This window comes from Coregonus lavaretus (assembly GCF_964263955.1).
Source record: "Coregonus lavaretus genome assembly, chromosome: 9".
Taxonomy (NCBI): domain Eukaryota; kingdom Metazoa; phylum Chordata; class Actinopteri; order Salmoniformes; family Salmonidae; genus Coregonus; species Coregonus lavaretus.
The window spans coordinates 5,032,008-5,059,373 of NC_139996.1; the positions used below are offsets into that span (position 1 = coordinate 5,032,008).

The 27,366-nt window shown below is 40.3% G+C and overlaps 1 protein-coding gene across 1 annotated transcript; it reads left to right on the top strand.

The window, feature by feature from the left end:
* The first annotated feature begins 14,321 nt into the window (after positions 1–14,321).
* Positions 14,322–25,930, top strand: LOC311134926 (sulfide:quinone oxidoreductase, mitochondrial-like). Its single transcript, XM_084168692.1, has 10 exons — positions 14,322–14,417; positions 18,373–18,615; positions 20,179–20,349; positions 20,656–20,709; positions 22,794–22,994; positions 23,282–23,491; positions 23,870–24,053; positions 24,563–24,630; positions 24,760–24,938; positions 25,200–25,930. The coding sequence occupies exons 2-10, from the start codon at positions 18,391–18,393 to the stop codon at positions 25,255–25,257; spliced, it is 1,350 nt and encodes a 449-aa protein (XP_084024818.1). The 5' UTR covers positions 14,322–14,417; positions 18,373–18,390; the 3' UTR covers positions 25,258–25,930.
* The last annotated feature ends 1,436 nt before the right edge of the window (positions 25,931–27,366 follow it).

Here is a 27,366-nt window from a genome sequence, read left to right on the forward strand (position 1 = left end):
AAACATCCATTTACAGGAAGATTACCCTGATTCATTCTCTAGTGATATCGCAGTTTACGTATTTATTAATTGCCCTACTGACTCCAGGAGAATCCTTTTTCAAATAATGTGAGAAATAAACATTTCACTTTATTTGGAATGGCAAACCGGACAAAGTTAAACAAGCATATTTACATAATGAACATGAGTTTGGAGGGTCAAAACTATTACATATTAAGGCCTTAAACCTCTCTCTTAAAGCCTCCATTGTACCGAAATTGTATCTAAATCCAAATTGGTTTTCTAGCAAGCTACTAAGTAAGGCCCATCCTATGTTTAAGAGTGGGCTCTTTGCCTTTTTACAGATTAAAACCTTCATTCTTGGTGGATTGACAATGGATCCCTGTTTAAAGTATTCTCCTTTTTAAATGAAGTCATACAGAGTTGGCTACAATATTACAGCAAATAATATGGCCAAACTCCAATATACTGATAGAGAAAAACATTATTTTTTTGGGAAATAAATGTACAAGAAGGGTATAATATTTATGAAGGACATTGTGTAGTGTCTGAAGGTCTATTGATTTTGCTGATGTTTGCAAATGGTGTAATAGATGAACTTTACTCTGCTTTGCTGAAGCATTTGGAAAAGCATTGCTACATAGGCTTCTTGGAATAGAGGACATTTGGAGATACAGTGGGGGAAAAAAGTATTTAGTCAGCCACCAATTGTGCAAGTTCTCCCACTTAAAAAGATGAGAGAGGCCTGTAATTTTCATCATAGGTACACGTCAACTATGACAGACAAAATGAGAAATAAAAATCCAGAAAATCTCATTGTAGGATTTTCTATGAATTTATTTGCAAATGATGGTGGAAAATAAGTATTTGGTCAATAACAAAAGTTTCTCAATACTTTGTTATATACCCTTTGTTGGCAAGGACACAGGTCAAACGTTTTGACGGGGAGAAACAACATATTAACAGATTGGGCCGTTGTTCTCCAGATATCTGCAGATGTCTGTAAATTGATACTGTGATCTTTGATGCAATAAACCTTTGTAATCAAAGTACAGTGTAAGCGGGCTTCTTATCATCACAGCATAATTAGCAACATATTTTGAGACACCACAATTGTAAACAAGAACGGTAACATTATGTCACACAAGCAACTAACAACAGTGTATGGAGGTGTATGCTCAATACAATGTATTTATTATTTTTGTAAGATTGTATTTATTTTATTTACAAAAAAAAATCCACATACAAACGACAACATACAGACGCACACAAACATCCACAACATCACCCCTGCCCAGACCCACCTGCTCACACCCCCATCTCCAGCACCTGTATCACTCCCCGCCACATGGCATCAAACTGCACCATTTTGTTTCTCTCCATCGACCCACGAACTTTCAACATTTAGATAATAAAGCATTTGAACTTTCCATTGTGTTAACGATTTCCAGTTTTTAAGAATACGTTTTTTCCAAGATGATAGATGAGAAAAGTATGGTCCAACCCATCGGGTATCTCTGCATCCTCATATGCCATGTCTTGAAATAAAATGCAGACAGACGGCTTACATTTACATTTTAGTCATTTAGCAGACGCTCTTATCCAGAGCGACTTACAGGAGCAATTAGGGTTAAGTGCCTTGCTTAAGGGCACATCGACAGATTTTTCACCTAGTCGGCTGGGGGATTAGAACCAGCGACCTTTCGGTTACTGGCACAACGCTCTTACCCACTAAACTACCTGCCGCCCGGCTTAAAAGTAGAGTTTACATTGTAATACTTCTGACAGCCAACCTTTGGACTTTATATCAATCCCAGAAGAAGGATTATTGAGTCATTATTCGTTTTACACTTTAAGACATGACGTTGTGCTGTAGAATTTGTGAATGTTGATTCTTGTATAATAAATGATATACATTAGTTTATACTGGATTAAGTGTACATTTTCGTTAACTGTATTTTGTTAGTTATGTTTCAACACTCCTCCATCTTGTGCCAACCTCAGTTCTTTTTAAGTCTTGGTTCCAATAGTTGATATTTTTCTGAGAGATTGTCAGTTGGATCGTCTTTCTGCAAGGTTTTGTATATTTTACCTATCATATGAATAATTTTTTTTCTGACTCAAATAGGGTACCCTCAAGATCAGTCTGATGGCCAAAATATTTCAAATCGAAATTTCTTGATATGTCACTTTTAAGTTGCATGTATTTGAAAATATCTACATTGGTCAGTACAAAATTGCTTTTTAATTCTGTCATGGAAATGCATTTATTTCCTGTTACCAAGTCATTTACGGTTTCTATGCCTTTAGGTTTCCATGGGGACCAATTTATTGGTGAATTCTGAAAAGCTATTTTTAGATTGTTCCATAAGGTTGTGTTTTTAGGGAGTGATATTGGTTCTTGTATAATACATTTCATTTTCTTGCATATTGTTATAGTGTTCTTAACTATGAAGTTGTTAATGTTCTTAGCTTTATCCTTAGAAAATAGACACATAAAAAGACTCTGGGGATGAGCATGCACATCTTCAATATGTACCCGTTGTTCTTCTTTAGTGCTTTTGCAGTGCCTTCAGCAAGTATTCAAGCATTCACCCCTTGACTTATTCCACATTTTGTTGTGTTACAGCCTGAATTCAAAATGGATTAAATATTTTAAAAAATCTCACCCATCTACACTTAACACCCAATAACAACAAAGTGAAAACATATTTTTAGAAATTTAATCAAATGTATTGAAAATTCAATACAGAAATATCTAATTGACATAATGATTCACACCCCTTAATCAATACTTTGTAGAAGCACCTTTAGCAGCGATTACAGCTTTATATAATATTATTGCACACAGAGTGAGTCCATGCAATGTATTATGTGACTTGTTAAGCAAAGTTCTACTCCTGAACTTATTTAGGCTTGCCATAGCAAAGGGGTTGAATACTTATTGCCTCAAGACATTTCAGGTTTTCATTTTTAATTATATTGTAAAAATTGCGGAAAAACACAATTCCACTTTGACATTCAATTTAATTGATTTTAAATTCATTGATATGTAACAAGTCTGGTAAGACTTTTGCCATTTTATTGCTATGAGCTTTGTTATTTCGTCACAATTTATTAAATTTATGGGTCTGTAATCAGCAGGGGACTCTCCAGCTTTTCCTGGTTTTAATATAACAGAAATAACTGTTTAATACATGGAACTAGGAAATTGAGTGATGTGTGTTGTCATGTGTGTAAATAGGGGCGATACTTTGTCCCAAAATGTTAAATAGAATTCTATGGAATCTCTGTTTTTAGTTGGTGTCGTCAGGGGTCGGTCTCATCTCCAGGGACTGACAGGTAGGAAACTAAAGAACCCATAGAACACCTGAATATTAAAGACCTTCACTACTTCCTCCTGGCACTCACTGTATGCTACCTGTGAGACTTCTCCTTTACCACCAGGGTCCGCATCACCGTCCTCTGTAAGAGGCTGGTTGAAATGGTGGTCCTTAGGAAAAATGCCAGGGGGGGGGGGGTGAATACTTTCGCAAGCCACTTCACAGTCCCCGCTGTTCCATAAGGTGTATTTTTATCTGTTTTTTTAAATCTGATTTTACTGCTTGCATCAGTTACCTGATGTGGAATAGAGTTCCATGTAGTCATGGCTCTATGTAGTGCTGTGCGCCTCCCATAGTCTGTTCTGGATTTGGGGATTGTGAAGAGACCTCTGGTGGCATGTCTTGTGGGGTATGCATGGGTGTCCGTGCTGTGTGCTAGTAGTTTAAACAGATTGATCGGTGCATTCAGCATGTCAATACTTCTTACAAAAACACGTAGTGATGAAGTCAATCTCTCCTCTACTTTGAGCCATGAGAGATTGACATGCATATTATTAATGTTAGATGCGCTCTGTTCATTCTCCATATTCTGTCGCTAAGTGTATTTTCTGTTGGTGTAATTAAGCATGTTACCGGAGAATTTTTCAGAGCATTTTTGGAAATAAAAATGTACTAAATTCTTGAATAGCTTTTCTTACTTTGAGAAAAAAAGGAGTAGTCTTTTGTAGTTGGGAATAGTAATCTCCAAGTGTCCTGTAAATTATTTGTAGAGATGAAAATGTTCAGCCTCTTTGGAGTTTCAAAAAAATTGGAAGAGACAATTACTTAAAGAAGAAATTAAAGAAATCCTCTGTCTGCCACTCATTAAAAAACATAACTGGCTTAAATGATTAGTATAAATTGAAAAATGTATCAGTTTCACTTAAAGTCAAAAGGTTTGACAGCAATACCATATAAAGTTCAAGTCAGTTGGGAACAGGTTGTTGATGTCCCAATACCTTGGCATCGGGTCTATAAACTGACATATAAAACAACAATTGACACATCAATCCGTTCATTTCAATTTAAGATATTATATAACATACTTGCTACAAAAAGAATGCTCAATATATGGAGCATTGAACAGTCAGCCTTGTGCAGACTCTGCAACGAGGAAACAGAATCAATAGAACATATTTTCTGGCAACTGTCCATCGGTGGCTCGCTTTTGGAGTCAGGTCCAGGAATGTTATGTCATAATGTCAGGGTTCAGGTCGATCTGCAAACTGTTTTGTTAGGGGATCTGAAAAACTACGATCAGTCAATGGGAGATATCATTATACTCTTGGGTAAAGTATTACTTTTTAGAGCAATATCAGTAGAAGTGTTACAAACGCGGAGGTTCAGGACCCTCGTAAGACATCACAGTAGAATGGAGGGATGTATTGGAAAAGGAAATAGCAAAATGGTATTATACTGGGAAAGATGGGTTAATCTGTGGACATGGGAGGGTTGGAGTTCAGATCAGAATGAATGGTGGATCGGTCGCTGTGTGTGAAAATCCAGCACTTAAAGAGGAAATTAGGAATATATGTATAATTATTTAACTACAGGTACTGTAGATGTGAGCAAAATTAGGATTAGAAATGATGCAAACAATTACATTGATAGAACCCACAATTTATCTGCAATATTAAAGACACACTCTCTGCTTTTTGTGTCTTGATGTGCCTTTTCAACGTTGTCTGATGTGTTGACACACCATCAACACAGATACTGAGACGGTTGCAGCAGACCCTGAGGCCTGCGTCTGCTCCTTTTCTTAACTTGAAGAGGAAGAGGAAGAGGAAGACACATGGCAGTTCCAGCTCTGATCCTCCCACTCAATCCATCCAGACATGGACATGTTCTGCTGTCACACGGTCCAGGATTCCTTACTGAGATCTGACAGCCGCTTCACGAACTACAGAGGGATTCTCAACTGGATCATTATCCTTCTGATCCTGACCCATGCTCACCTGTTCCTGGATAACGTTATACAACATGGCTTCTTAATTGACTTGAGGAAAGTCTTGGAGCACCTTATGGAGGACAATTATAACCAGACATCTGTTAACCTGTTACTGGCTGCCAATATGTTTGCTATTGCTGCTCTGCAACTTGAGAGGTGTCTGGATAAGGGAACACTGTCCCCCAGCGCAGGGCACTGTTTATACCTGGGATTACTAAACACTGTTTACACCTGGGATTACTAAACACTGTTTACACCTGGGATTACTAAACACTGTTTACACCTGGGATTACTAAACACTGTTTACACCTGGGATTACTAAACACTGTTTACACCTGGGATTACTAAACACTGTTTACACCTGGGATTACTAAACACTGTTTACACCTGGGATTACTAAACACTTTTTACAGCTGTCGCCATTCTACATATATGTATTTTTTTGTTTGTTTTTTTGTCATTTAGCAGACGCTCTTATCCAGAGCGACTTACAGGAGCAATTAGGGTTAAGTGCCTTGCTTAAGGGCACATCGACAGATTTTTCACCTAGTCAGCTCGGGGATTAGAACCAGCGACCTTTCGGTTACTGGCACAACGCTGGACCTACACTGTTCTTGGGCTCAAGCTTTATTCTTACCAAGAAACCAACAGTTGGTGTCGTCAGGGGTCGGTCTCATCTCCAGGGACTGACAGGTACGAAACTAAAGAACCCATAGAACACCTGAATATTAAAGACCTTCACTACTTCCTCCTGGCACTCACTGTATGCTACCTGTGAGACTTCTCCTTTACCACCAGGGTCCGCATCACCGTCCTCTGTAAGAGGCTGGTTAAAATGGTGGTCCTTAGGAAAAATGCCAGGGGGGGGGGTGAATACTTTCGCAAGCCACTTCACAGTCCCCGCAGTTCCATAAAGTGTATTTTTATCTGTTTTTTTAAAATCTGATTTTACTGCTTGCATCAGTTACCTGATGTGGAATAGAGTTCCATGTAGTCATGGCTCTGTGTAGTGCTGTGCGCCTCCCATAGTCTGTTCTGGACTTGGGGATTATGAAGAGAACTCTGGTGGCATGTCTTGTGGGGTATGCATGGGTGTCCGAGCTGTGTGCTAGTAGTTTAAACAGATTGCTCGGTGCATTCAGCATGTCAATACTTCTTACAAAAACACGTAGTGATGAAGTCAATCTCTCCTCTACTTTGAGCCATGAGAGATTGACATGCATATTATTAATGTTAGCTCTCCGTGTACATTTAAGGGCCAGCCGTGCAGCCCTCTTATGAGACAATTGTAATATTCTTAAATCCCTCTTTGTGGCACCTGACCACACGACTGAACAGTAGTCCAGGTGCGATAAAACTAGGGCCTGTAGGACCTGCCTTGTTGATAGTGCTGTTAAGAAGGTAGAGCAGCGCTTTATTATAGACATACTTCTCCCCATTTTAGCCACTGTTGTATCAATATGTTTTGACCATGACAGTTTACAATCCAGGGTTACTCCAAGCAGATTAGTTTCCTCAACTTGTTCAATCTCCACATTATTTATTACAGGATTTAGTTGAGGTTTAGGGTTTAGTGAATGATTTGTCCCAAATACAATGGTGTTAGTTTTTTAAATACAGTATTTAGGACCAACTTATTTCTTGCAGTAATTTCACTCGCTGTAGTAGTCATCCACATACATAGTAAAGATTGAAAAAGTAAGGGGCCTACACAGCTGCCCTGGGGAATTCCTGATTCTACCTGGATTATGTTGGAGAGACTTCCATTAAATAACACCCTCTGTGTTCTGTTAGACAGGTAACTCTTTATCCACAATATAGCAGGGGGTGTAAAGCCATAACGCATACGTTTTTCCAGCAGCAGACTATGATCGATAATGTCAAAAGCCGCACTGAAGTCTAACAAAACAGCCCCCACAATCTTTTTATCATCAGTTTCTCTCAGCCAATCATCAGTCATTTGTGCCGTGCATGTTGAATGTCCTTTCCTATAAGCGTGCTGAAAGTCTGTTGTCAATTTGTTTACTGTGAAATAGCATTTTATCTGGTCAAACACAATTATTTCCAAAAGTTTATTAAGTGTTGGTTATCAGGCTGATTGGTCGGCTATTTGAGCCAGTAAAGGGGGCTTTACTATTCTTGGGTAGCGGAATGACTCCTGCTTCCCTCCAGGCCTGAGGGCACACACTTTTTTGTAGGCTTCGTTTGAAAATATTGCAAATAGGAGTGGAAATATCGTCCGCTATTATCCTCAGTAATTTTCCATCCAAGTTGTCAGACCCAGGTGGCTTGTCATTGTTGATAGACAACAATACTTTTTTCACCTCTTCCACACTCACTTTTCAGAATTCAAAATTACAATGCTTCTCTTTCATAATTTGGTCAGATATACTTGGATGTGTAGTGTCCGCGTCTGTTGCTGGCATGTCATGCCTAAATCTGCTAATCTTGCAGATGAATAAAAAATATAAAAGTAGTTGGCAATATCAGTGGGTTTTGTGATGAATGAGCAATCTGATTGAATGAATGGTGGAGCTGAGTTTGCTTTCTTGCCCAAAATTTCATTGAAGGCGCACCAAAGCTTTTACCTTTCCCTACGGCCATGCAGACCGTGGAGGCTTTCTTCTCTCACGTCTTCCGGCACTACGGGATCCCGGAGGACATCGTGTCTGACCGTGGTCCTCAGTTCACCTCCCGTGTCTGGTAGGCCTTCATGGAATGACTAGGGGTCACGGTCAGCCTCACCTCCGGGTACCGTCCCCAATCAAATGGGCAGGTGGAAAGGGTAAATCAGGATCTGGGAAGCTACCTTCGTAGTTACTGTCAGGACTGGCCGAGGGAGTGGGCTGCGTTTCTGCCTTGGGCAGAATACGCACAAAAATCCCTCCGTCACTCCTCCACTAACCTCACACACTTTCAGTGTATTCTAGGCTATCAGCCGGCCCTGGCAACCTGGCACCGGAGTCAGATCGAGGCTCCTGCGGTGGACGATTGGTTCCGGCGCGCCGAAGAGGTATGGAACACAGCGCACACCCGTCTCCAACACGTCGTCCTCCGGCAGAAGGCGCAGGCCGATCGCCACCGCAGTGTGGCCCCGGTCTTTCACCCCGGTGACAGGGTCTGGCTTTCTACGAAGGACCTGCCCCTCCTCCTGCCCTGCCGGAAGCTGAGCCTGCGGTTTGTGGGGCCGTTCAAAGTCCTGAGGAGAATCAATGAGGTGACATACAGATTACAGCTCCACGTCAATTACCATATCTCACCCTCATTTCATGTATCTCTCCTCAGGCCGGTGGCAGCTGGTCCCTTGGCTAGTGCTGGACCCCACGACGCACCTCCCCCTCCCTTGGATGTCGAGGGAGCCCCGGCCTACTCCGTCCACAGCCTGTTGGACTTAAGGCGTTGTGGGGGGTCTCTCCAGTACCTGGTCGACTGGGAGGGGTACGGTCCCGAAGAGCGGCGCTGGGTTCCGGCGCGGGAACGTCCTCGACCGTTCTCTCATTCAGGATTTCCACAGGCGTCGTCCTGACCGACCCGCACTGCGTCTCCGGGGTCTAGATGCTGCCGAACCTGCTGCTGGCAAAACGCCCTTCACTCATCAACCCCGGACTTGTCTCGTCATCATAACACACACCTGGTTTCAATCCCCACCCTATCACTGTATATATAATCCCTCTGTCATTTGTCTTTGTCGGTCATTGTATATATTGCTTGTTTTCCTGAGAGGAATCTCTCCTACTATTTCCTGAGTACTTTATATTTTGCACTGTGTGTTTCGTCCCGCTTTAAGCTATGGTGCTTTAATAAATTCAGTAGTTCTAAACCTGAGACTGCCTCCTGCCTGTCCTCTCTACACTTGTGACGGAGGAAATGTACTTTTAAATAAACATGCATTGTTATCTTTCAAAATTAAAATAAATTATGAGAGAAGTCAGATTAACTGATAATTGACACAAATGTGGCAGCGTAGCAGGAAAATCGGAATGCCATGATCCAAGAGGTTGTGCGTTCTAATCCCAGGTGAGGACATGTTGAATAATAATGAGTGTTGAAAACATTGTATGTTAAAAGCACTGTGTGTGTGTGTAACCAGTTGCACAGCCTTTTTTTGTTAAGAATTTCTAGTTGAATGAACATGTGAGACAACTTGAGTAAACACGTCATTTTAAGTCGACAGAATTTTTGCACACGTCTTAAATTGTAGCTAAGTTTGCGACAACTAAAAATGTTCAGTTCAGGTAACACTTTGACCAAAAAGTCGAGTAAACCAAAAAAAAGGCTGTGGAACCCAGTTACTTAGTAATAATTAGTTGAAAAAACTAGATTTTTTTTTTTTACATTGTGTATGACTCACTGTCTTATCTTTCTTCAATATTTGTGTAGTAATCGTTCTGTCCAGAACAGAAGACTGGGCGGCTGAAAATTGTAAAAAAAAAAGTGAAGTACTGTAGCTATGTTTTCATCTATGTGCAGATGTTTTGTGTATGTCTATATGTGTTTACCAGGGGCGGTTCCAGTTTAAATTGTGCTTTGTTGTGGCAGCAAAAAGATCTGTCTTAATAATATGTTTTGGGTGAAAAAATAAGATAACAATATCTACCAAATGTATTTAATTGACGGTTAATAAAGTAGTTTAAACCCTTTATAAAGATGAAGTGTTACTTATAATAATACATCTGTGCTCACCTAGCCTGGGTCCCAATTGGTTTCTGCCATCTAGCCAACTCCTTGTCACTCATTGTCACACCCTGTTTGGCATGACAATTCCATAAGGAGTTGGCAAGAGAGCAGAAACAGACCGGCATTCAGGCTAATGCTCATCGCTCACCCATTGGCAAGAGAGCAGAAACAGACTGGCATTCAGGCTAATGCTCATCGCTCACCCACAGCAGCAGTTCTAGCAGTGGGCCCCTAAACCTTATTCTAAACTTAGCCCAATTCTCCTAACCTTCTACGTAAATTATCCTAACCTTTGTCGTTAGTTCTCCTAACCTTCTATGTAAATTATCCTAACCTTTGTCGTTAGTTCTCCTAACCTTCTACGTAAATTATCCTAAACTTTGTCGTTATTTCTCCTAAACTTCTACGTAAATTATTCTAACCTTTGTTGTTAGTTCTCCTAACCTTCTACGTAAATTATCCTAACCTTTGTCGTTAGTTCTCCTAACCACCAACGTAAATTATCCTTTGTTGTTATGATGCAACAAGCAACCTGGTCTCAGAGAAAGACGTATAATACTATACATCCTACAAGACGTAGGATAACTTACATCGTCCAATTCGTATGATATTGTATGACCGCTATTCCATTCATGTAACGTAACATATCATACTAAATGGAGTGTCACAGATTTATATGAATTGCCCTGACACCACGTTTGATGGCCACCTTCTCCTTGCGGGGATGACAGTAGGCTGCATGCACCACCGCCGTGGCCCCACGAAGGTAACGTTTGGGAACAACCAGTGGACCATGTTCAGCAGGACCTGGGAAGGGGGAAATACACACAGGCAGGTGCACACACACACACACACACACACACATAACAAAGGAAATATATATATAGAGAGAGAGAGAGAGAGAGAGAGAGAGAGAGAGGGAGAGAGAGAGAGAGAGAGAGAGAGAGAGAGAGAGAGAGAGAGAGAGAGAGAGAGAGAGAGAGAGAGAGAGAGAGAGAGAAGAGAGAGAGAGAGAGGGAGAGAGAGAGAGAGAGAGAGAGAAGAGAGAGAGAGAGAGAGAGAGAGAGAGAGAGAGAGAGAGAGAGAGAGAAAGGGAGAGAGAGAGAGGTATATTATTGACAGCCGACCAGTAATTTAATAATATCCAAGAAGCTACGCTTAATCCTCGCCCTCCTCAGCTTCGGCTAATGAACCAAAGTACGAGAAGCACTGGCTGGACGCAGTGTCCCTACCCTTGTTGATGGCTCGAGTCTCCAGATTCAAAGCCGGAACAGATCAATTAAGGTGAGATAATCCTGTGTGATGTAAGCACCTCTGAGGCCAAACACCTCAGCTGTTGGTTGTGCAAGCATCATTTAGGCTGCAGGTTGCATAGCAGCAGTATATGGATGCAGTGACCTTTGACAGCAGTGACCCATTGCCAGGGATTTATTTTGACGATGTTGCCATCCTGTGCATTACCCAGCTGATGGCCGTTGTTGTGGTCAACAGGTTGATGAGCCTGCACTTTTCTTTTCTGTTACAACAACTAATGTTTCTGCACAGCTGGGTCATTACACCAAACCGGTACGATTTGAACTTTTACATTTTTAGATTTTTTACCAAAATGAATCATTTTTCTGAATCACATGAAGGATATATTTAACCTCCAAGAAAACATATTTTCTATTATTATCGGCCATTTTGTTCTGATATGGACACCATTAGACTTCAACCCCGTTATGGACACTATGGAAGTTGTCTGAATATGATTATAAAAAATACTTGTAATAAAATCAATATTTCCCTATTAATCATATGTCCCTCAAACTAATTCAGTAATTGCAAATATAACATTTATATAAAATCTCACACTTTGTGTGGCAGCGGCCTCATCATTTTTTATAAAAAAGTATGGTATCACTTCAGAATTTGAACTAAAATCTATATACTCATGATTGCTCTAAATATTTCAGACTAAGCTCAACAAACATTAAATTCATATTTCACAAACTTTCCAAAATTGTATCACAGAAATTGTCATGAAACAGGGTCGAAAATGGTAACGGGGTTTGAAGATGGTAACAGGGTTGAAAATGATAACGGGGTTGAAAATGGTAACATGGTTGAAAATGGCAACGAGGTTGAAGATGGTAAACAGGGTTGAAAATGATAACGGGGTTGAAGATGGCAACGGGGTTGAAGATGGTAACAGGGTTGAAGATGGTAACGGGGTTGAAAATGGTAAACAGGGTTGAAGATGATAACGGGGTTGAAAATGTTAACATGGTTGAAAATGGTAACGGGGTTAAAGATGGTAAACAGGGTTGAAGATGGTAACGGGGTTGAAGATGGCAACGGGGTTGAAAATGGTAACATGGTTGAAGATGTTAACGGGGTTGAAAATGGAAACATGGTTGAAGATGACAATGGGGTTGAAAATGGTAACAGGGTTTAAGATGATAGCAGGGTTGAAGATGTAACGGGTTTGAAGTTGTAACGGGGTTGAAAATGGTAACATGGTTGAAGATGGTAACGAGGTTGAAAATAGCAACGGGGTTGAAGATGATAACGGGGTTGAAAATGGTAACGGGGTTGAAGATGGTAACGGGGTTGAAAATGATAACAGGTTTGAAAATGATAACAGGGTTGAAAATGGTAACAGGGTTAAAGATGGTAACGGGGTTGAAGAGGCAAATTCGGCTTGGTTTATTCAAATTGGTTTAGTTTATTCTCAAATTCACTCCAAGATTTTCTTTAAACATAGATTTTATTTCATAGATATAACCATGTAATGAGGACAATTTATATCAATTTGAATTAAACTGTATTAACCCAACTGCAGTAAGACACTAAACAAACAAAAACATAGCAGACATTAGCAACATTGAACAGGTCATCAGAACAGGTCAACAGGTCAACAGGTCATCTTACTGAACAGGTCATCAGAACAGGTCAACAGGTCAACAGGTCATCTTACTGAACAGGTCATCAGAACAGGTCAACAGGTCAACAGGTCATCTTACTGAACAGGTCATCAGAACAGGTCAACAGGTCAGAACAGGTCATCTTACGGAACAGGTCATCAGAACAGGTCAACAGGTCAGAACAGATCATCTTACGGAACAGGTCATCAGAATCATGTAGGCTGAGAGCATGTAGGCTCTCAGTTACTACAGAACTGTCATCGCGACCATCCTCTCGACTCCTCAACAGCTACTGGACATATGGAAAGACTTGAAGAGACCTGAGCCTGCCTTTTGAAATATCGCAGGCTGGGTTCCCACTGGATGCACTTCATATTGGCAGGCTGAGGCTTTGGGGTATGTTACAGTCTCAAAATCATGACCACAGAACACAATTAATTAATTGATTATTATTATTATTATTATTACTTGCTTGTCTTTGCACCATATTGTTCAGAAGACTTGTATGATGTCACTTCCAGTTGATGATGTCATGTTACAACCTGGTCTCAGAGACACTCCATTTAGTATGATGTTATATTTGGTATGGAGACCAGGTTGCATATAAGGATAAATTCTCTATTTTTATGGGGGAGATTGGTTGGCTTAACAGGGTTGAGGGTAGACTGAGGTACGCAACTAAATATTGCCATTTTAATCAATAATCATGCATTTATTTGGAAAAAAAAGATATCCTCAACAAAACAGCACAAATAGATGTTTACATCAATAGCTAAATCTATGGATTATCTGCAAATTGTATTAGTCATATCCTAAGTACAAATTCAGTGAAGGCCACAGAGGACATTACAAAATGATTTGTGTCAGTTAAAAACAAGATATTACATTAATTTCATATTTAATATAAGAAAATGTTTCTTACACTTCATTACAGGGGACATTTCAGTTTATATAAAAAAGCTTTTTAAATTAGATTTTGGTGACCCAATACTTAAAATAGAATTAAAAAGGTCAGAGGGAATCAAATTATACCGGTTTAATGGAAATACCCAGCTACCTTTTGAACTAGTTTGAGTCTGGGTTTTGTGAAACGAGGCCAATTTGTATTTACTGCAGCCTTAATCTCGTCCCCAGACATTTCCGCCCACTTCCAATGTGCGCCATAGCCTTGGGGCGAGGTTCCTGTAGCCAAGACTAGCCTATTTGGCTCTGCAGCGAAAAGTGGTGCGTTTGAAAACTTTTTATTTTCAATGTTACTTTACCTTGAACTTTTTTGAAACCGACAAGATAAAGTGGTATGAAAAGTAATCAGGGGTAAAGGTGGAAGGTGGAAGAATTCGTGTGCAGTACGTTTTAAAACGGTGTGCCATACTGAACGCGACCCAGGTCATTCTGAATAGGCTGCTGCTGTATTACGCAATCGTTGACACTCTCGAGATCCGTTTTTAATAGAAGTCTGTGGGTAGATCGCCAGCCTGCAAGGATCATATCCCGTTTTCGCAACTTTCTTCTTTAAATGAGGTAGGTTTCTATCTTCACAGAATTGTTGGTGTTTTCAAGACAACTCGGAACATTTTACTACGTTTTTTTGCGGTGAGCTTTCTTTTAGTTGAGTTTATCTTTCTACAACAAGTTTCCAAGTCCAAGTCGGAAATGTCCTTGAAAGCGGCAATATGAATAGGGCTTCTCTGCATAAATTATAACTTCTGAAAATAGGCTATTGTTGACTTCAAATCACTTTTCTCTACACTATTATTTTTCAACAAAACACATAGATGTAGCCTACTATGACGATCGGCAATGAACTAGGTTGAATAAGTCAAATTGGTCGTGAGACAGCTACGCAGTATGCGACAAGACAAATTCACCAGCCTTGATTTCAACGTCCACGGACATAGATTTTCAGTCCGGTTTTGGCCGAAATGTATAAATCTATGTTTGGTTCAGATTTGGTCCGGACCGGACCAAATCTGATTGGGGACCGGACCAAATCTGAACCAACCATAGAGTACGTTTACATGTACGCTAATAATTCGATATTAAACTGATTATGGCATTAGTCATGTAAACATGCACCTTACTCTGCTTATCTTGATTTCAGATGTGTCCATGTAAACATCATTATTAGGGAAATAGTTATTCTTGCAAAGCATGTAAACGTTTTTAACCTGACTAAATGTAAATGTATCCACAATAATTGCATTATTGTATGCATGTAACCGTGCTCAAAGACATGTATGTTTCACAAGTTTGGACAGCACAGTACAGGACAGTACAGGACAGGACAGGACAGGACAGGGGCCAGTTGCACTAGTTGGGCATAAAAAAAAGTTGGTTTTAAATGTTAGGTCGGCGTAGATACGTCCGACTTTGGGATCAGAGTTTACACCTGTTGCGCCAAACAAAAATAAGACTAGTCGTAGCTAAATCCGGCATAAGCAATGGGCTTTCATGAGATTTGATGCTTCATAAGGATGGTTGCTATGCATCGCAGCCTCCGTTACTAGGCTGTTACCATCCTCATGGCAGTTCTAAACTTTGCGAGGCATGTCCCATCACTTCGCAAAGCCCACCACTATGCATGCACGTTTCCTTAACCACAACTGGATGGATCAATCAATAATTACTGTGGGAATAAATATCACCTGAATGATGAATATATTGGAATAAAGAAGTCTAACGCCATTGACACACCCGTCGCTATGGGCGGGCCATAGGGGGCCGGGCCCGCCCCCAAAAATGCTTGTGCCCCCCCTCCCCCACTTGAGGGAATGTATTATTAAATATACGTACTGTAGGCTAATAATAATTGTGCCCTGCCCTCCCATGCATTTCATATGCCCCCCTTAAGACTGAGGTCTGGCGACGGGTCTGGCCATTGAAGGCATTTATCAGCGTTATCGCGCTCCTTTGAGACAAGCATGGGGACTTGTCTTGATTATCAATCACTGTCCGATTTCCGTTTGGATATTTGGTTACAATTAGACTGGGAAAATGTTAGCCATTTATTAGTTTTCTAATATCTGATCAGATACATTTATAACGCTTTAATGTAGCACAAATCAAGTGTATTCTTTTGCTATTGACTCGCGCATAGGCACCTAGAAAAGCCAGCGGAGGTTGTGAAATATGAACAGGAGACTCACATCCTTTTGAAAATATAGATTGCTATTATTTTCTGCTGTGCATATCATGAAACAAGATAGTCCTAACTTACCATAGGCCTGCTCCCTACTAGGTGTAGACTCCATGCCCAGACGTAGCTCATAGAGGAAAGAGTACATTACATTACAATACAATAGGGATGTGGCTCAGTTGGTAGAGCATGGCGTTTGCAACGCCAGGGTTGTGGGTTCGATTCCCACGGGGGGCCAGTATGGGAGGAAAAAAAAAAATATGCACTCACTAACTGTAAGTAGCTCTGGATAAGAGCGTCTGCTAAATGACTAAAATCTAAAATCTAGTAGAGTACAGTACAATGCAGTAGAGCATAGTAGAGTAAAGTATAGTTCAGTACAGAAGAGTACAGCACAGTAGAGTATAATGGACTCTACTTTACTCTAATGTACTGTGCTCTACTGAACTAAATTGCACTATACTCTACTGAATTAATCTCTACTGTACTATACTCTACTGAATTAATCTCTACTGTACTGTACTCTACTGAATTAATCTCTACTGTACTCTACTGAATTAATCTCTACTGTACTCTACTTAATTAATCTCTACTGTACTCTACCGAATTAATCTCTACTGTACTATACTCTACTGAATTAATCTCTACTGTACTATACTCTACTGAATTAAACACGACTCTACTGTACTCTACTGTACTGTGCTGTTCAAACTTATGATACATACCCTAGACGTCTATGATTCTGGTTCGGACCGACCAAATGTATACTTGTTTGGGGCCGGAGCTCATTTGAATAATACCCATGCTTTGCAAGTGTTTGTTTTTATACTGAACAAAAATATAAACGCAACATGCCACAATTTCAACGATTTTACTGCGTTACAGTTCATATAAGGAAATCAGTCAATTGAAATAAATTCATTAGGCCATAATCTATGGATGTCACATGACTGGGCAGTGGCACAGCCATGGGTGGGCCTGGGAGGGCATAGGCCCACCCACTGGGGAGCCAATCAGAATGAGTTTTTCCCCACAAAAGGGCTTTATTACAGACTAAATACTCCTTAGTTTCATTAGCTGTCCTGGTGGCTGGCCTCAGACGATCCCGCAGGTGAAGAAGCCAGATATGGAGGTCCTGGGCTGGCGTGGTTACACGTGGTCTGTGGTTGTGAGGCCGGTTGGACGTACTGCCAAATTCTCTAAAACGACTTTGGAGTCAGCTAATGGTAGAGAAATTAACATTCAATTCTCTGGCAACAGCTCTGGTGGACATTCCTGCAGTCAGCATGCCAATTGCACGCTCCCTCAAAACTTGAGACATCTGTGGCATTGTGTTGTGTGACAGAACTCCCCTTTTTAGAGTGGACTTTTATTGTCCCCAGCACAAGGTGCACCTGTGTAATGATCATGCCATTTAATCAGGCTTCTTGATATGCCACACCTGTCAGGTGGATGGATTATCTTGGCAAAAATGAAATGCTCACTAACAGGGATGTAAACAAATTTGTGCACAACATTTGAGAGAAATAAGCTTTTTGTGTGTATGGAATATTTCGGGGATCTTTTATTTCAGCTCATGAAACATGGGACCAACACTTTACATGTTGCGTTTATATTTTTGTTCAGTGTACATTTACATTTTGGTCATTCAGCAGACATTCTTATACAGAGCGACTTCCAGTCAATGTTATTGTAGTTGAACTGGTCTGTTGGTTTGTGCTGAACATCATCGTTGCCAGTTTTAAAGCTTTTGAAGAAGCATAAGATGTGACAGATGGAATAATAATAAATATTCTATGTTGCAATCTTCATTTGGCTCGTCTTTCCTATATTAAATGTACAGTATGTGCAGTTGGGATTTGGCCAATGTCTCTAATGAGCTCTTTTTAACTTTTATTCAGAACCGAAAATTAACCTGTTTTTTTAACGTCCGGAAAAATACGCATTTTCAACATCCAGAAAATGTAACTGATTTCAACGTCCAGAAAAGTATTTTCAACGTAATTTTGCTTACTAGGAATAGCCTACTATCAAATCAAATCAAATCAAATTTTATTTGTCACATGCGCCAAATACAACATGTGTAGACCTTACTGTGAAATGCTTACTTACAAGCCCTTAACCAACAATGTAGTTTTAAGAAAATAGAGTTAAGAAAATATTTACTAAATAAACTCAAGTAAAAAAAAATATATATATAGATATAAAGGTGCTTGTTGTTACGTTTGCACACATGCGCCTTCTGCTGTACTGTCCTTTGACTACACTGCCTGTCAATAATCTGTCACTATCGGCCTATGCTGTCATTGTAACTGAATTCTGACTTTGAATCCATTATAGAGATACATAAGGGAATACATGGCTACAGTGACAGTGGTGCATCGGCAGCCAGCCCTGTGGAGGCAGTGCCATAGGACTGCTGGTATTGGCGTCTGTCATCTCCACACCAGCAGCAGTCGCACCTCCTCCAAAGAGCACTACAAGGTCCTGGTGCTGGGAGGAGGAAGTGGTGGCATCACCATGAGCGCTCGGATGAAGAGGAAGCTAGGGGCGGAACATGTGGCCATAGTGGAACCCAGTGAGGTATTAAAGACAGTTGTTCATTCCCAATAGCGGCGATGCTGGAGGAGCCTACAGTCAATCCAAAGTGCCTTCAGGAAGTATTCATACCCCTTGACATATTCCACATTTTGTTGTGTTACAGCCTGAATTCAAAATGGATTAAATAAACCCTAACCCTAAACACAACATCCCATAATTGCTCATTTATTGAGAAGGAAATATAGAAACATCTCATTTACATACAGTACCAGTCAAAAGTTTGGACACACCTACTCATTCCAGGGTTTTTCTTAATTTTTTTACTATTTTCTACATTGTAGAATAATAGTGAAGACATCAAAACTATGAAATAACAGATATGGAATCATGTAGTAACCCCAAAAAGTGTTAAAGTCTTTCTGGGTAAGTCTCCAAGAACTTTCCACACCTGGATTGGGCAACATTTGCCAATTATTTATTTTCAAAATTCTTCAAGCTCTGCCAAATTGGTTATTGATCATTGCTAGACAACCATTTTCAGGTCTTGCCACAGATTTTCAAGTAGATTTAAGTCAAAACTGTAACTCGGCCACTCAGGAACATTCACTGTCTTCTTGGCAAGCAACTCCAGTGTAGATTTGGACTTGTGTTTTAGGTTATTGTCCTGCTGAAAGGTGAATTCATCTCCCAGTGTCTGGTGGAAAGCAGACTGAACCAGGTTTTGCTCTAGGTTTTTTGCCTGTGCTTAGCTCCATTCCGTTTGTTTTATGTCTTGAAAAACTCCCCAGTCCTTAACGATTACAAGCATACCCATAACATGATGCAGCCACCACTATGCTTGAAAATATGGAGAAGGGTACTCAGTAATGTGTTGTATTGGATTTGCCCCAAACATAACAATTTAAAGTCAGTTGCTTTGCCACATTTTTTGCAGTTTTACTTTAGTGCCTTGTTGCAAACAGGATGCATGTTTTGGAATATTTGGATTCTGTACAGGCTTCCTTCTTTTCACTCTGTCATTTAGGTTAGTATTGTGGAGTAACTACAATGTTGTTGATCCATCCTCAGTTTTCTCCTATCACAGCCATTAAACTCTGTAACTGTTTTAAAGTCACCATTAGCCTCATGGTGAAATCCCTGAGCGGTTTCCTTCCTCTCCGGCAACTGAGTTAGGAATGACGCCTGTATCTTCGTAGTGACTGGGTGTATTGATACACCATCCAAAGTGTAATTAATAACTTCACCATGCTCAAAGGGATATTACCGTAACGAAGGGGTTGAATACTTATTGACTCATGACATTTCAGCTTGTCATTTGTAATGAATTAGTAAAAAAAAAAACACTTTGACATTATTATGTGACACAAAAAAAATCTCTATTTAAACAATTTTAAATGAAGGCTGTAACACAACAAAATGTGGAAAAAGTGAATGGTGTGAATAATTTCTGTAGTCCACTACTTGACCAGGGCCCATAGTGCATTCTTATAGGGAATAGGGTTGCCATTTGGGACGTCCCCAGGCTATTGGGGATGAACCTGTAGCCCCGTGTCTGGTGCATTGGGACTACATATTGAGCAGAATTCTTCCTCTGTGGTTTTATAGATGCACTATTATCAGCCCATCTGGACATTGGTTGGTGCTGGGGCCAAAGGCTTGGCCTCTTCCGGTCGCCCTACTGCCAGCGTCTTGCCGTCTGGAGTCAAGTGGGTTAGATCCAGGGTTCAGGAGGTCAACCCAGACACAAACACTGTGCGCACAGACAACGGCATGGAGGTAGGTAGGGCTTTTTTTTTTTTTTAAACGTTCCTATCGTTTATTTCATTTAATACGTGTTGATTGTATTGATCAAACGTAATTATTGGGCTTGGTATCAACGCGAGCAAGGCAAAGGTCTATAATCTAATCTATTTTGCCCACCTTTCCTGGCAACATCAGATGCTATAGAGATCCTCTTGATATGAAACGGGTCTTGATATGCAACTATCCAAATGTCAATTAAATCAATTCAGCTTTACATGTCCCATGCAAGGAAGTAGGCGTACAATAATTGACTGAAACGTATTGTCTTCCCTGTAACAGATCTCCTACGAATATCTGATAGTGGCACTAGGTCTACAGCTACACTATGAGAAGGTAATGATGCAATAGAATGTTTCTTTCACTTCCTAAATATTGTTTCAACATAAGATTTACCGTATATAGTGTAGCGACCCGCTTGGACAGTTACAGTTGAAGTCGGAAGTTTACATACACTCAGGTTGGAGTCATTAAAACTTTTTTTTCAACCACTCCACAAATTTCTTGTTAACAAACTATAATTTTGGCAAGTCGGTTAGGACATCTACTTTGTGCATGACACAAGTAATTTTTCCAACAATTGTTTACAGACAGATTATTTCACTTATAATTCACTGTATCACAATTCCAGCGGGTCAGAAGTTTACATACACTAAGTTGACTGTGCCTTTAAACAGCTTGGAAAATTCCAGAAAATGATGTAATGGCTTTAGAAGCTTCTGATAGGCTAATTGACATCATTTGAGGACCATGCAGGACATTCTGTCTCCTAGAGATGAACGTACTTTGGTGCGAAAAGTGCAAATAAATCCCAGAACAACAGCAAAGGACCTTGTGAAGATGCTGGAGGAAACAGGTACAAAAGTATCTATATCCACAGTAAAATGAGTCCTATATCGACATAACCTGAAAGGCCGCTCAGCAAGGAAGAAGCCACTGCTCCAAAACCGCCATAAAAAAGCCAGACTACGGTTTTCAACTGCACATGGAGACAAAGATCGTACTTTTTGGAGAAATGTCCTCTGGTCTGATGAAACAAAAATATAACTGTTTGGCCATAATGACCATTGCTATGTTTGGAGGAAAAAGGGGGTACTTGCAAGCCGAAGAACACCATCCCAACTGTGAAGCACAGGGGTGGCAGCATCATGCTGTGGGGGTGCTTTGCTGCAGGAGGGACTGGTGCACTTCACAAAATAGATGGCATCATGAGGAAGGAAAATTATGTGGATATATTGAAGCAACATCTCAAGACATCAGTCAGGAAGTTAAAGCTTGGTCACAAATGGGTCTTCCAAATGGACAATGACCCCAAGCATACTTCCAAAGTTGTGGCAAAATGGCTTAAGGACAACAAAGTCAAGGTATTGGAGTGGCCATCACAAAGCCCTGACCTCAATCCTGTAGAACATTTGTGGGCAGAACTGAAAAAGCGTGTGCGAGCAAGGAGGCCTACAATCCTGACTCAGTTACACCAGCTCTGTCAGGAGGAATGGGTCAAAATTCACCAAACTTATTGTGGGAAGCTTGTGGAAGGCTACCTGAAACGTTTGACCCAAGTTAAACAATTTAAAGGCAATGCTACCAAATACTAATTGAGTGTATGTAAACTTCTGACCCACTGGGAATGTGATAAAATAAATAAAAGCTGAAATAAATCATTCTCTCTACTATTATTCTTGTCACGCCCTGACTCTGGGGACTCTTATTTGTTGAGTCAGGGTGTGTATTTTCTATGTGGTGTAGGTCTATGTTATAAGTCTAGTATGTATAGATCTATGTTGGCCGGTGTGGTTCCCAATCAGAGGCAGCTGTCGCTCGTTGTCTCTGATTGGGGACCATACTTAGGCAGCCTATTGGCACTAGTGGGTTGTGGGATCTTGTTCTGTATAAGGTTTGTTGTGTTACCTTAGGACTTCACGTGTCGTTAGTTTATTGTTTTGTTGTGTGTTTATTTGTGTAAATAAACATGTTTGCATATCACGCTGCGCCTTGGTCTGACCCGTCCGTCAACGATCGTGACAATTCTGACATTTCACATTCTTAAAATAAAGTGGTGATCCTAACTGACCTAAGACAGGGAATTTTTACTAGGATTAAATGTCAGAAATTGTGAAAAACTGAGTTTAAAGTATTTGGCTAAGGTGTATGTAAACATCCGACTTCAACTGTACGTGTTCTGATGTTCTGATGTTGTGTGGTTATCAGCTACGTTTATCAGTTAGTTATTATCAGTTCGTTATTTGGACTACGGCCAAACAGCAGCCTATGTGATTTCTGGTTAATAAACCGTTCAATTAGAGAATTAGTTCCTCTGTTGCAGACGTTCTTTTATTTATGGTATATCGAGGTTGTTACAATTGTATGCGTCAGTCTCTGCCACTGATACCATCTTTTGGTCTCTCACAATGACTTTCTAGATCAAGGGCCTGCCTGAGATTAAAGATTGGGTGAAATTTAAGATTGGCTCAAACTACTCTGTGAAAACCGTGGAGAAGACTTGGAGTGCACTGCAGAACTTCAAGGAGGGAAATGCTATATTCTCTTTCCCCAACACTCCGGTGAAGTGTGCAGGAGCACCACAGAAGATCATGTACCTGACCGATGCTTATCTCAGAAAGGTATTATAATACTAATGATCCAAAATGCATCAGATAAAACTTTATAAACAGGTATTATGATGAATCTCCATTTTGTCGAAAGTATTCTCTGGGTCATGTTCATTAGTGCACACTTTAGCAAAACATTTTGCAACGGAAGTGTTTCTTATTGGACATGTTCAGATAATATCGTCCTGTTCAAAGTGTTTTCTTCCATTTCGTACCTACTGAACACGACCCAGCTTTCATCTGTGTGATATCCGTTCTCAAAAACATAATGGGTTATTCTGATCTGATCCCTCTCGAAGACAGGAAAAAGGGCTACTGCCAACGTCATGTACAACACATCACTGCCAGTGCTGTTTGGGATCAAGAAATATGCAGATGCATTGTGGGAGATAGTGAAGAATCGCGACATCCAGGTGAATCTCAGACACAACCTCATCGAGGTCCGGGCCGACAGGCAGGAGGCCGTGTTTGAAAACCTCGACAATCCCGGAGAAATCGAAGTGTTTGAGGTAAGTTCCAGGTAGCCTGGTCCCAGATCTGTTTGTGCTGTGTTGCCAACTCCAATGCCTATGGTCATTATAATGTATCACAACGACCGTGGGAGTTAGCAAGACAACACAGACATATCTGGGACCAGGCTAAGTTCCAGGCAGCTATGATGTAGAAATGGAGAACACAGAATGGTAGTTCAGAGGGGTTCGTTTACACTTCTGCAACAGATTATCTAAGATGACGTAGAAGCCTGATGCTAAGAAACAAACATTCCAGAATTATTCATAGCTATCAGAGCATTCACTGGGAAACAACAACATGGTCGTAGTTGTATGATTTCATTTGTTTGTGCTCATTTTCAGTCAATGAATCAAGCTCGTCTTTCTTTCCGTCAGTATGAGATGCTTCATGTCACTCCTCCAATGGGACCCAACCCGGTGGTTAAAGGATCCTCATTGGCTGATGAAGGTGGCTGGCTGGACGTCGACAAAGACACCCTTCAACATAACAGGTATCCCAATGTGTTTGGGATCGGAGACTGCACCAACCTGCCGACAGCCAAAACAGCTGCTGCGGTGGGTAAGTAGTTTCAGTTCTTCTATTTTTCCACTACAAAAAATAACAGTGCTACCACAACAAAACACCATGTTAGGGGAAACGACTCTTGCAAAACTTTTGTTATGGTATTTGCCTGCCCACTTGCAAGGTTGAAAACCTGTACCTACAGTCAGGTCCATAATGATTGGCACCCTTGATAAAGATGACCAAAAAAGACTGTATAAAATAGATAATACAAATACTGAGCGATATTGTATGCTAAAAAATAATTGGGGAATTATATTATTTGTTTGTACTACTTGTTAAACAAAATCTATTTCTCTGAGCAAGTGTATTGGTATAAAATAATTTAATTTCAATATTTTTTAGCATACAATATAGCTCACTATTCGAATTATTTATTTTATACAGTTGTTTTTGCTCATCTCTATCAAGGGTGCTAATAATTATGGACCTGACTACATGTAGTATATTTTCTATTGAGCGTGGGGAAGAGCATAAGAACGTGACATGGTGTATTTTATTTCCAGCTGCCCAGTCTAGTATTCTGGACAGAACAATTTCAAAAGTCTTAAAGAATGAAAAGCCGGATAGGAAGGTATGTTACCTAACCTAACACTAATTCAACTAAACCTAACCTCTTTTTAAACAATTACAAATACGTTGCGTATTTAGTTTTTTTCATAATCTACAAGATAATACGTTGCTGCAATACTTGTGTTTACAGTATGACGGCTACACGTCCTGCCCTTTGGTGACGAGCTACAGTACAGTCATTCTGGCTGAGTTTGACTATAATGGGCAGCCATTGGAGACGTTCCCCATTGACCAAAGCAAGGAGAGAAGGACCATGTACCACATGAAAGCTGACGTGATGCCTCATCTGTACTGGCATGGTCTCCTCAAGTAAGTACCTGTCAAAGAGAATTCCTGGGTTGTGTTCATTAGGCACCAAAATGGGAAAAACTGACTGAAACAGGGAGCGATTAACCAATAAGATACCCTTATTTTCATTTTCTGTTGCAAAACGTTTTCAATTGTTTTCTGTTGTGTGCCCTAATAAACACAACCCTTTTATGTAGACTAAAGTGGCAGGAAGTAAACATTAAATTGATCTTTTTGGTGGGTAATAATAGTCTTAAATGTAAATCTGATCTTTTTCCAAAGGGGATTCTGGGGTGGACCAGGACCATACAGGAAAATCATGCACCTTGGGATGAAATAAACGTTATAACCAATTCAGATGTGCTGTTCCAGACTGCTACAATGTAATCATTACAATAACCATGATCATTTCATAATACAATTAAGCAAGTCATTGACAATCAATTGAAATCTCAAAATACATCCATGACAGAAGTAATATTGCAACATTCCATGACGTACTATATTGTTCAAAGTGCCACCAGGCAGGATTTGTTTCACATACAGGCGATAGGCCTATATTAAAAAATGTCAAAATCTGATAATGGAATGTGTATATTGAATGTCTTATAAATGGGATTTACAGAGATTCTCACAACACATAAGGATAATAAGGGGAGAATGTACCAGCTTTATATTTCAATGCATTGAAATACTAATTTCCCAAAGCAATCATTAGATCTCTACAGCAGCTAATGGAACAATCAGCATCACATCAATAGGCTTCTAATGGGAAAAATCTGCATCACATCAATAGGCTTCTAATGGGAAAAATCAGCATCACATCAATAAGCTTCTAATGGGAAAAATCAGCATCACATCAATAAGCTTCTAATGGAACAATCAGCATCGCATCAATAAGCTTCTATTACACATGATTGTCCTGCTGTCATTTCTGAAAGAAATCATAAAGAATATGTGCTATATTATAAAGTTGTGTAATTTCAATAAATAACAAATATGTCATATTTTGACCTTGCGTTTCTTCCAGTGTTCTATTTTGCTGATAACCTACTCTTTAGGGCTGCTCCTACGCCTCTTGTTGTTGGACAAATACTGTAGTATGACATCCTCCTCTGATTACATTTACAATACTATACAAGGCATCCACACCTACCAGTACTCTGCTTAGTAGACTCATTTATTTTTTATTTTTTTATTTTTTCACCTTTATTTAAACAGGTAAGCCAGTTGAGAACAAGTTCTCATTTACAACTGCGACCTGGCCAAGATAAAGCAAAGCAGTGCGATTAAAAACAACAACACAGAGTTACATATGGGGTAAAACAAAACATAAAGTCAAAAATACAACAGAAAATAGAAAATATATATACAGTGTGTGCAAATGTAGCAAGTTATGGAGGTAAGGCAATAAATAGGCCATAGTGCAAAATAATTACAATTAGTATTAACACTGGAATGATAGATGTGCAAGAGATGATGTGCAAATAGAGATACTGGGGTGCAAATGAGCAAAATAAATAACAATATGGGGATGAGGTAGTTGGGTGGGCTAATTTCAGATGGGCTGTGTACAGGTGCAGTGATAGGTAAGGTGCTCTGACAACTGATGCTTAAAGTTAGTGAGGGAGATAAGAGTCTCCAGCAATTCGTTCCAGTCATTGGCAGCAGAGAACTGGAAGGAATGGCGGTCAAAGGAGGTGTTGGCTTTGGGGATGACCAGTGAGATATACCTGCTGGAGCGCATACTACGGGTGGGTGTTGCTATGGTGACCTATGAGCTAAGATAAGGCAGGGATTTGCCTAGCAGTGATTTATAGTTGGCCTGGAGCCAGTGGGTTTGGCGACGAATATGTAGTGAGGACCAGCCAACAAGAGCGTACAGGTCACAGTGGTGGGTAGTATATGGGGCTTTGGTGACAAAACGGATGGCACTGTGATAGACTACATCCAATTTGCTGAGTAGAGTGTTGGAGACTATTTTGTAAATGACATCGCCGAAGTCAAGGATCGGTAGGATAGTCAGTTTTACGAGGGCATGTTTGGCAGCATGAGTGGCGCAGTGGTCTAAGGCACTGCATCGCAGTGCTAGCTGTGCCACTAGAGATCCTGGTTCGAATCCGCGACCGGGAGACCCATGGGGCGGCGCACAAGGGGAGGGACTGGCCAGCAGGGATGTAGCTCAGTTAGTAGAGTATGGTGTTTGCAACGCCAGGGTTGTGGGTTCGATTCCCACGGGGGGCCAGTATAAAAAATGATGTATGCACTCACTAAATGTAAGTCGCTCTGGATAAGAGCGTCTGCTAAATGACCAAAAAAAAAAAGAGTGAAGGAGGCGTTTTTTTGCGAAATAGGAAGCCAATTCTGGATTTAACTTTGGATTGGAGATGCTTAATGTGAGTCTGGAAGGAGAGTTTACAGTCTAACCAGACACCTAGGTATTTGTAGT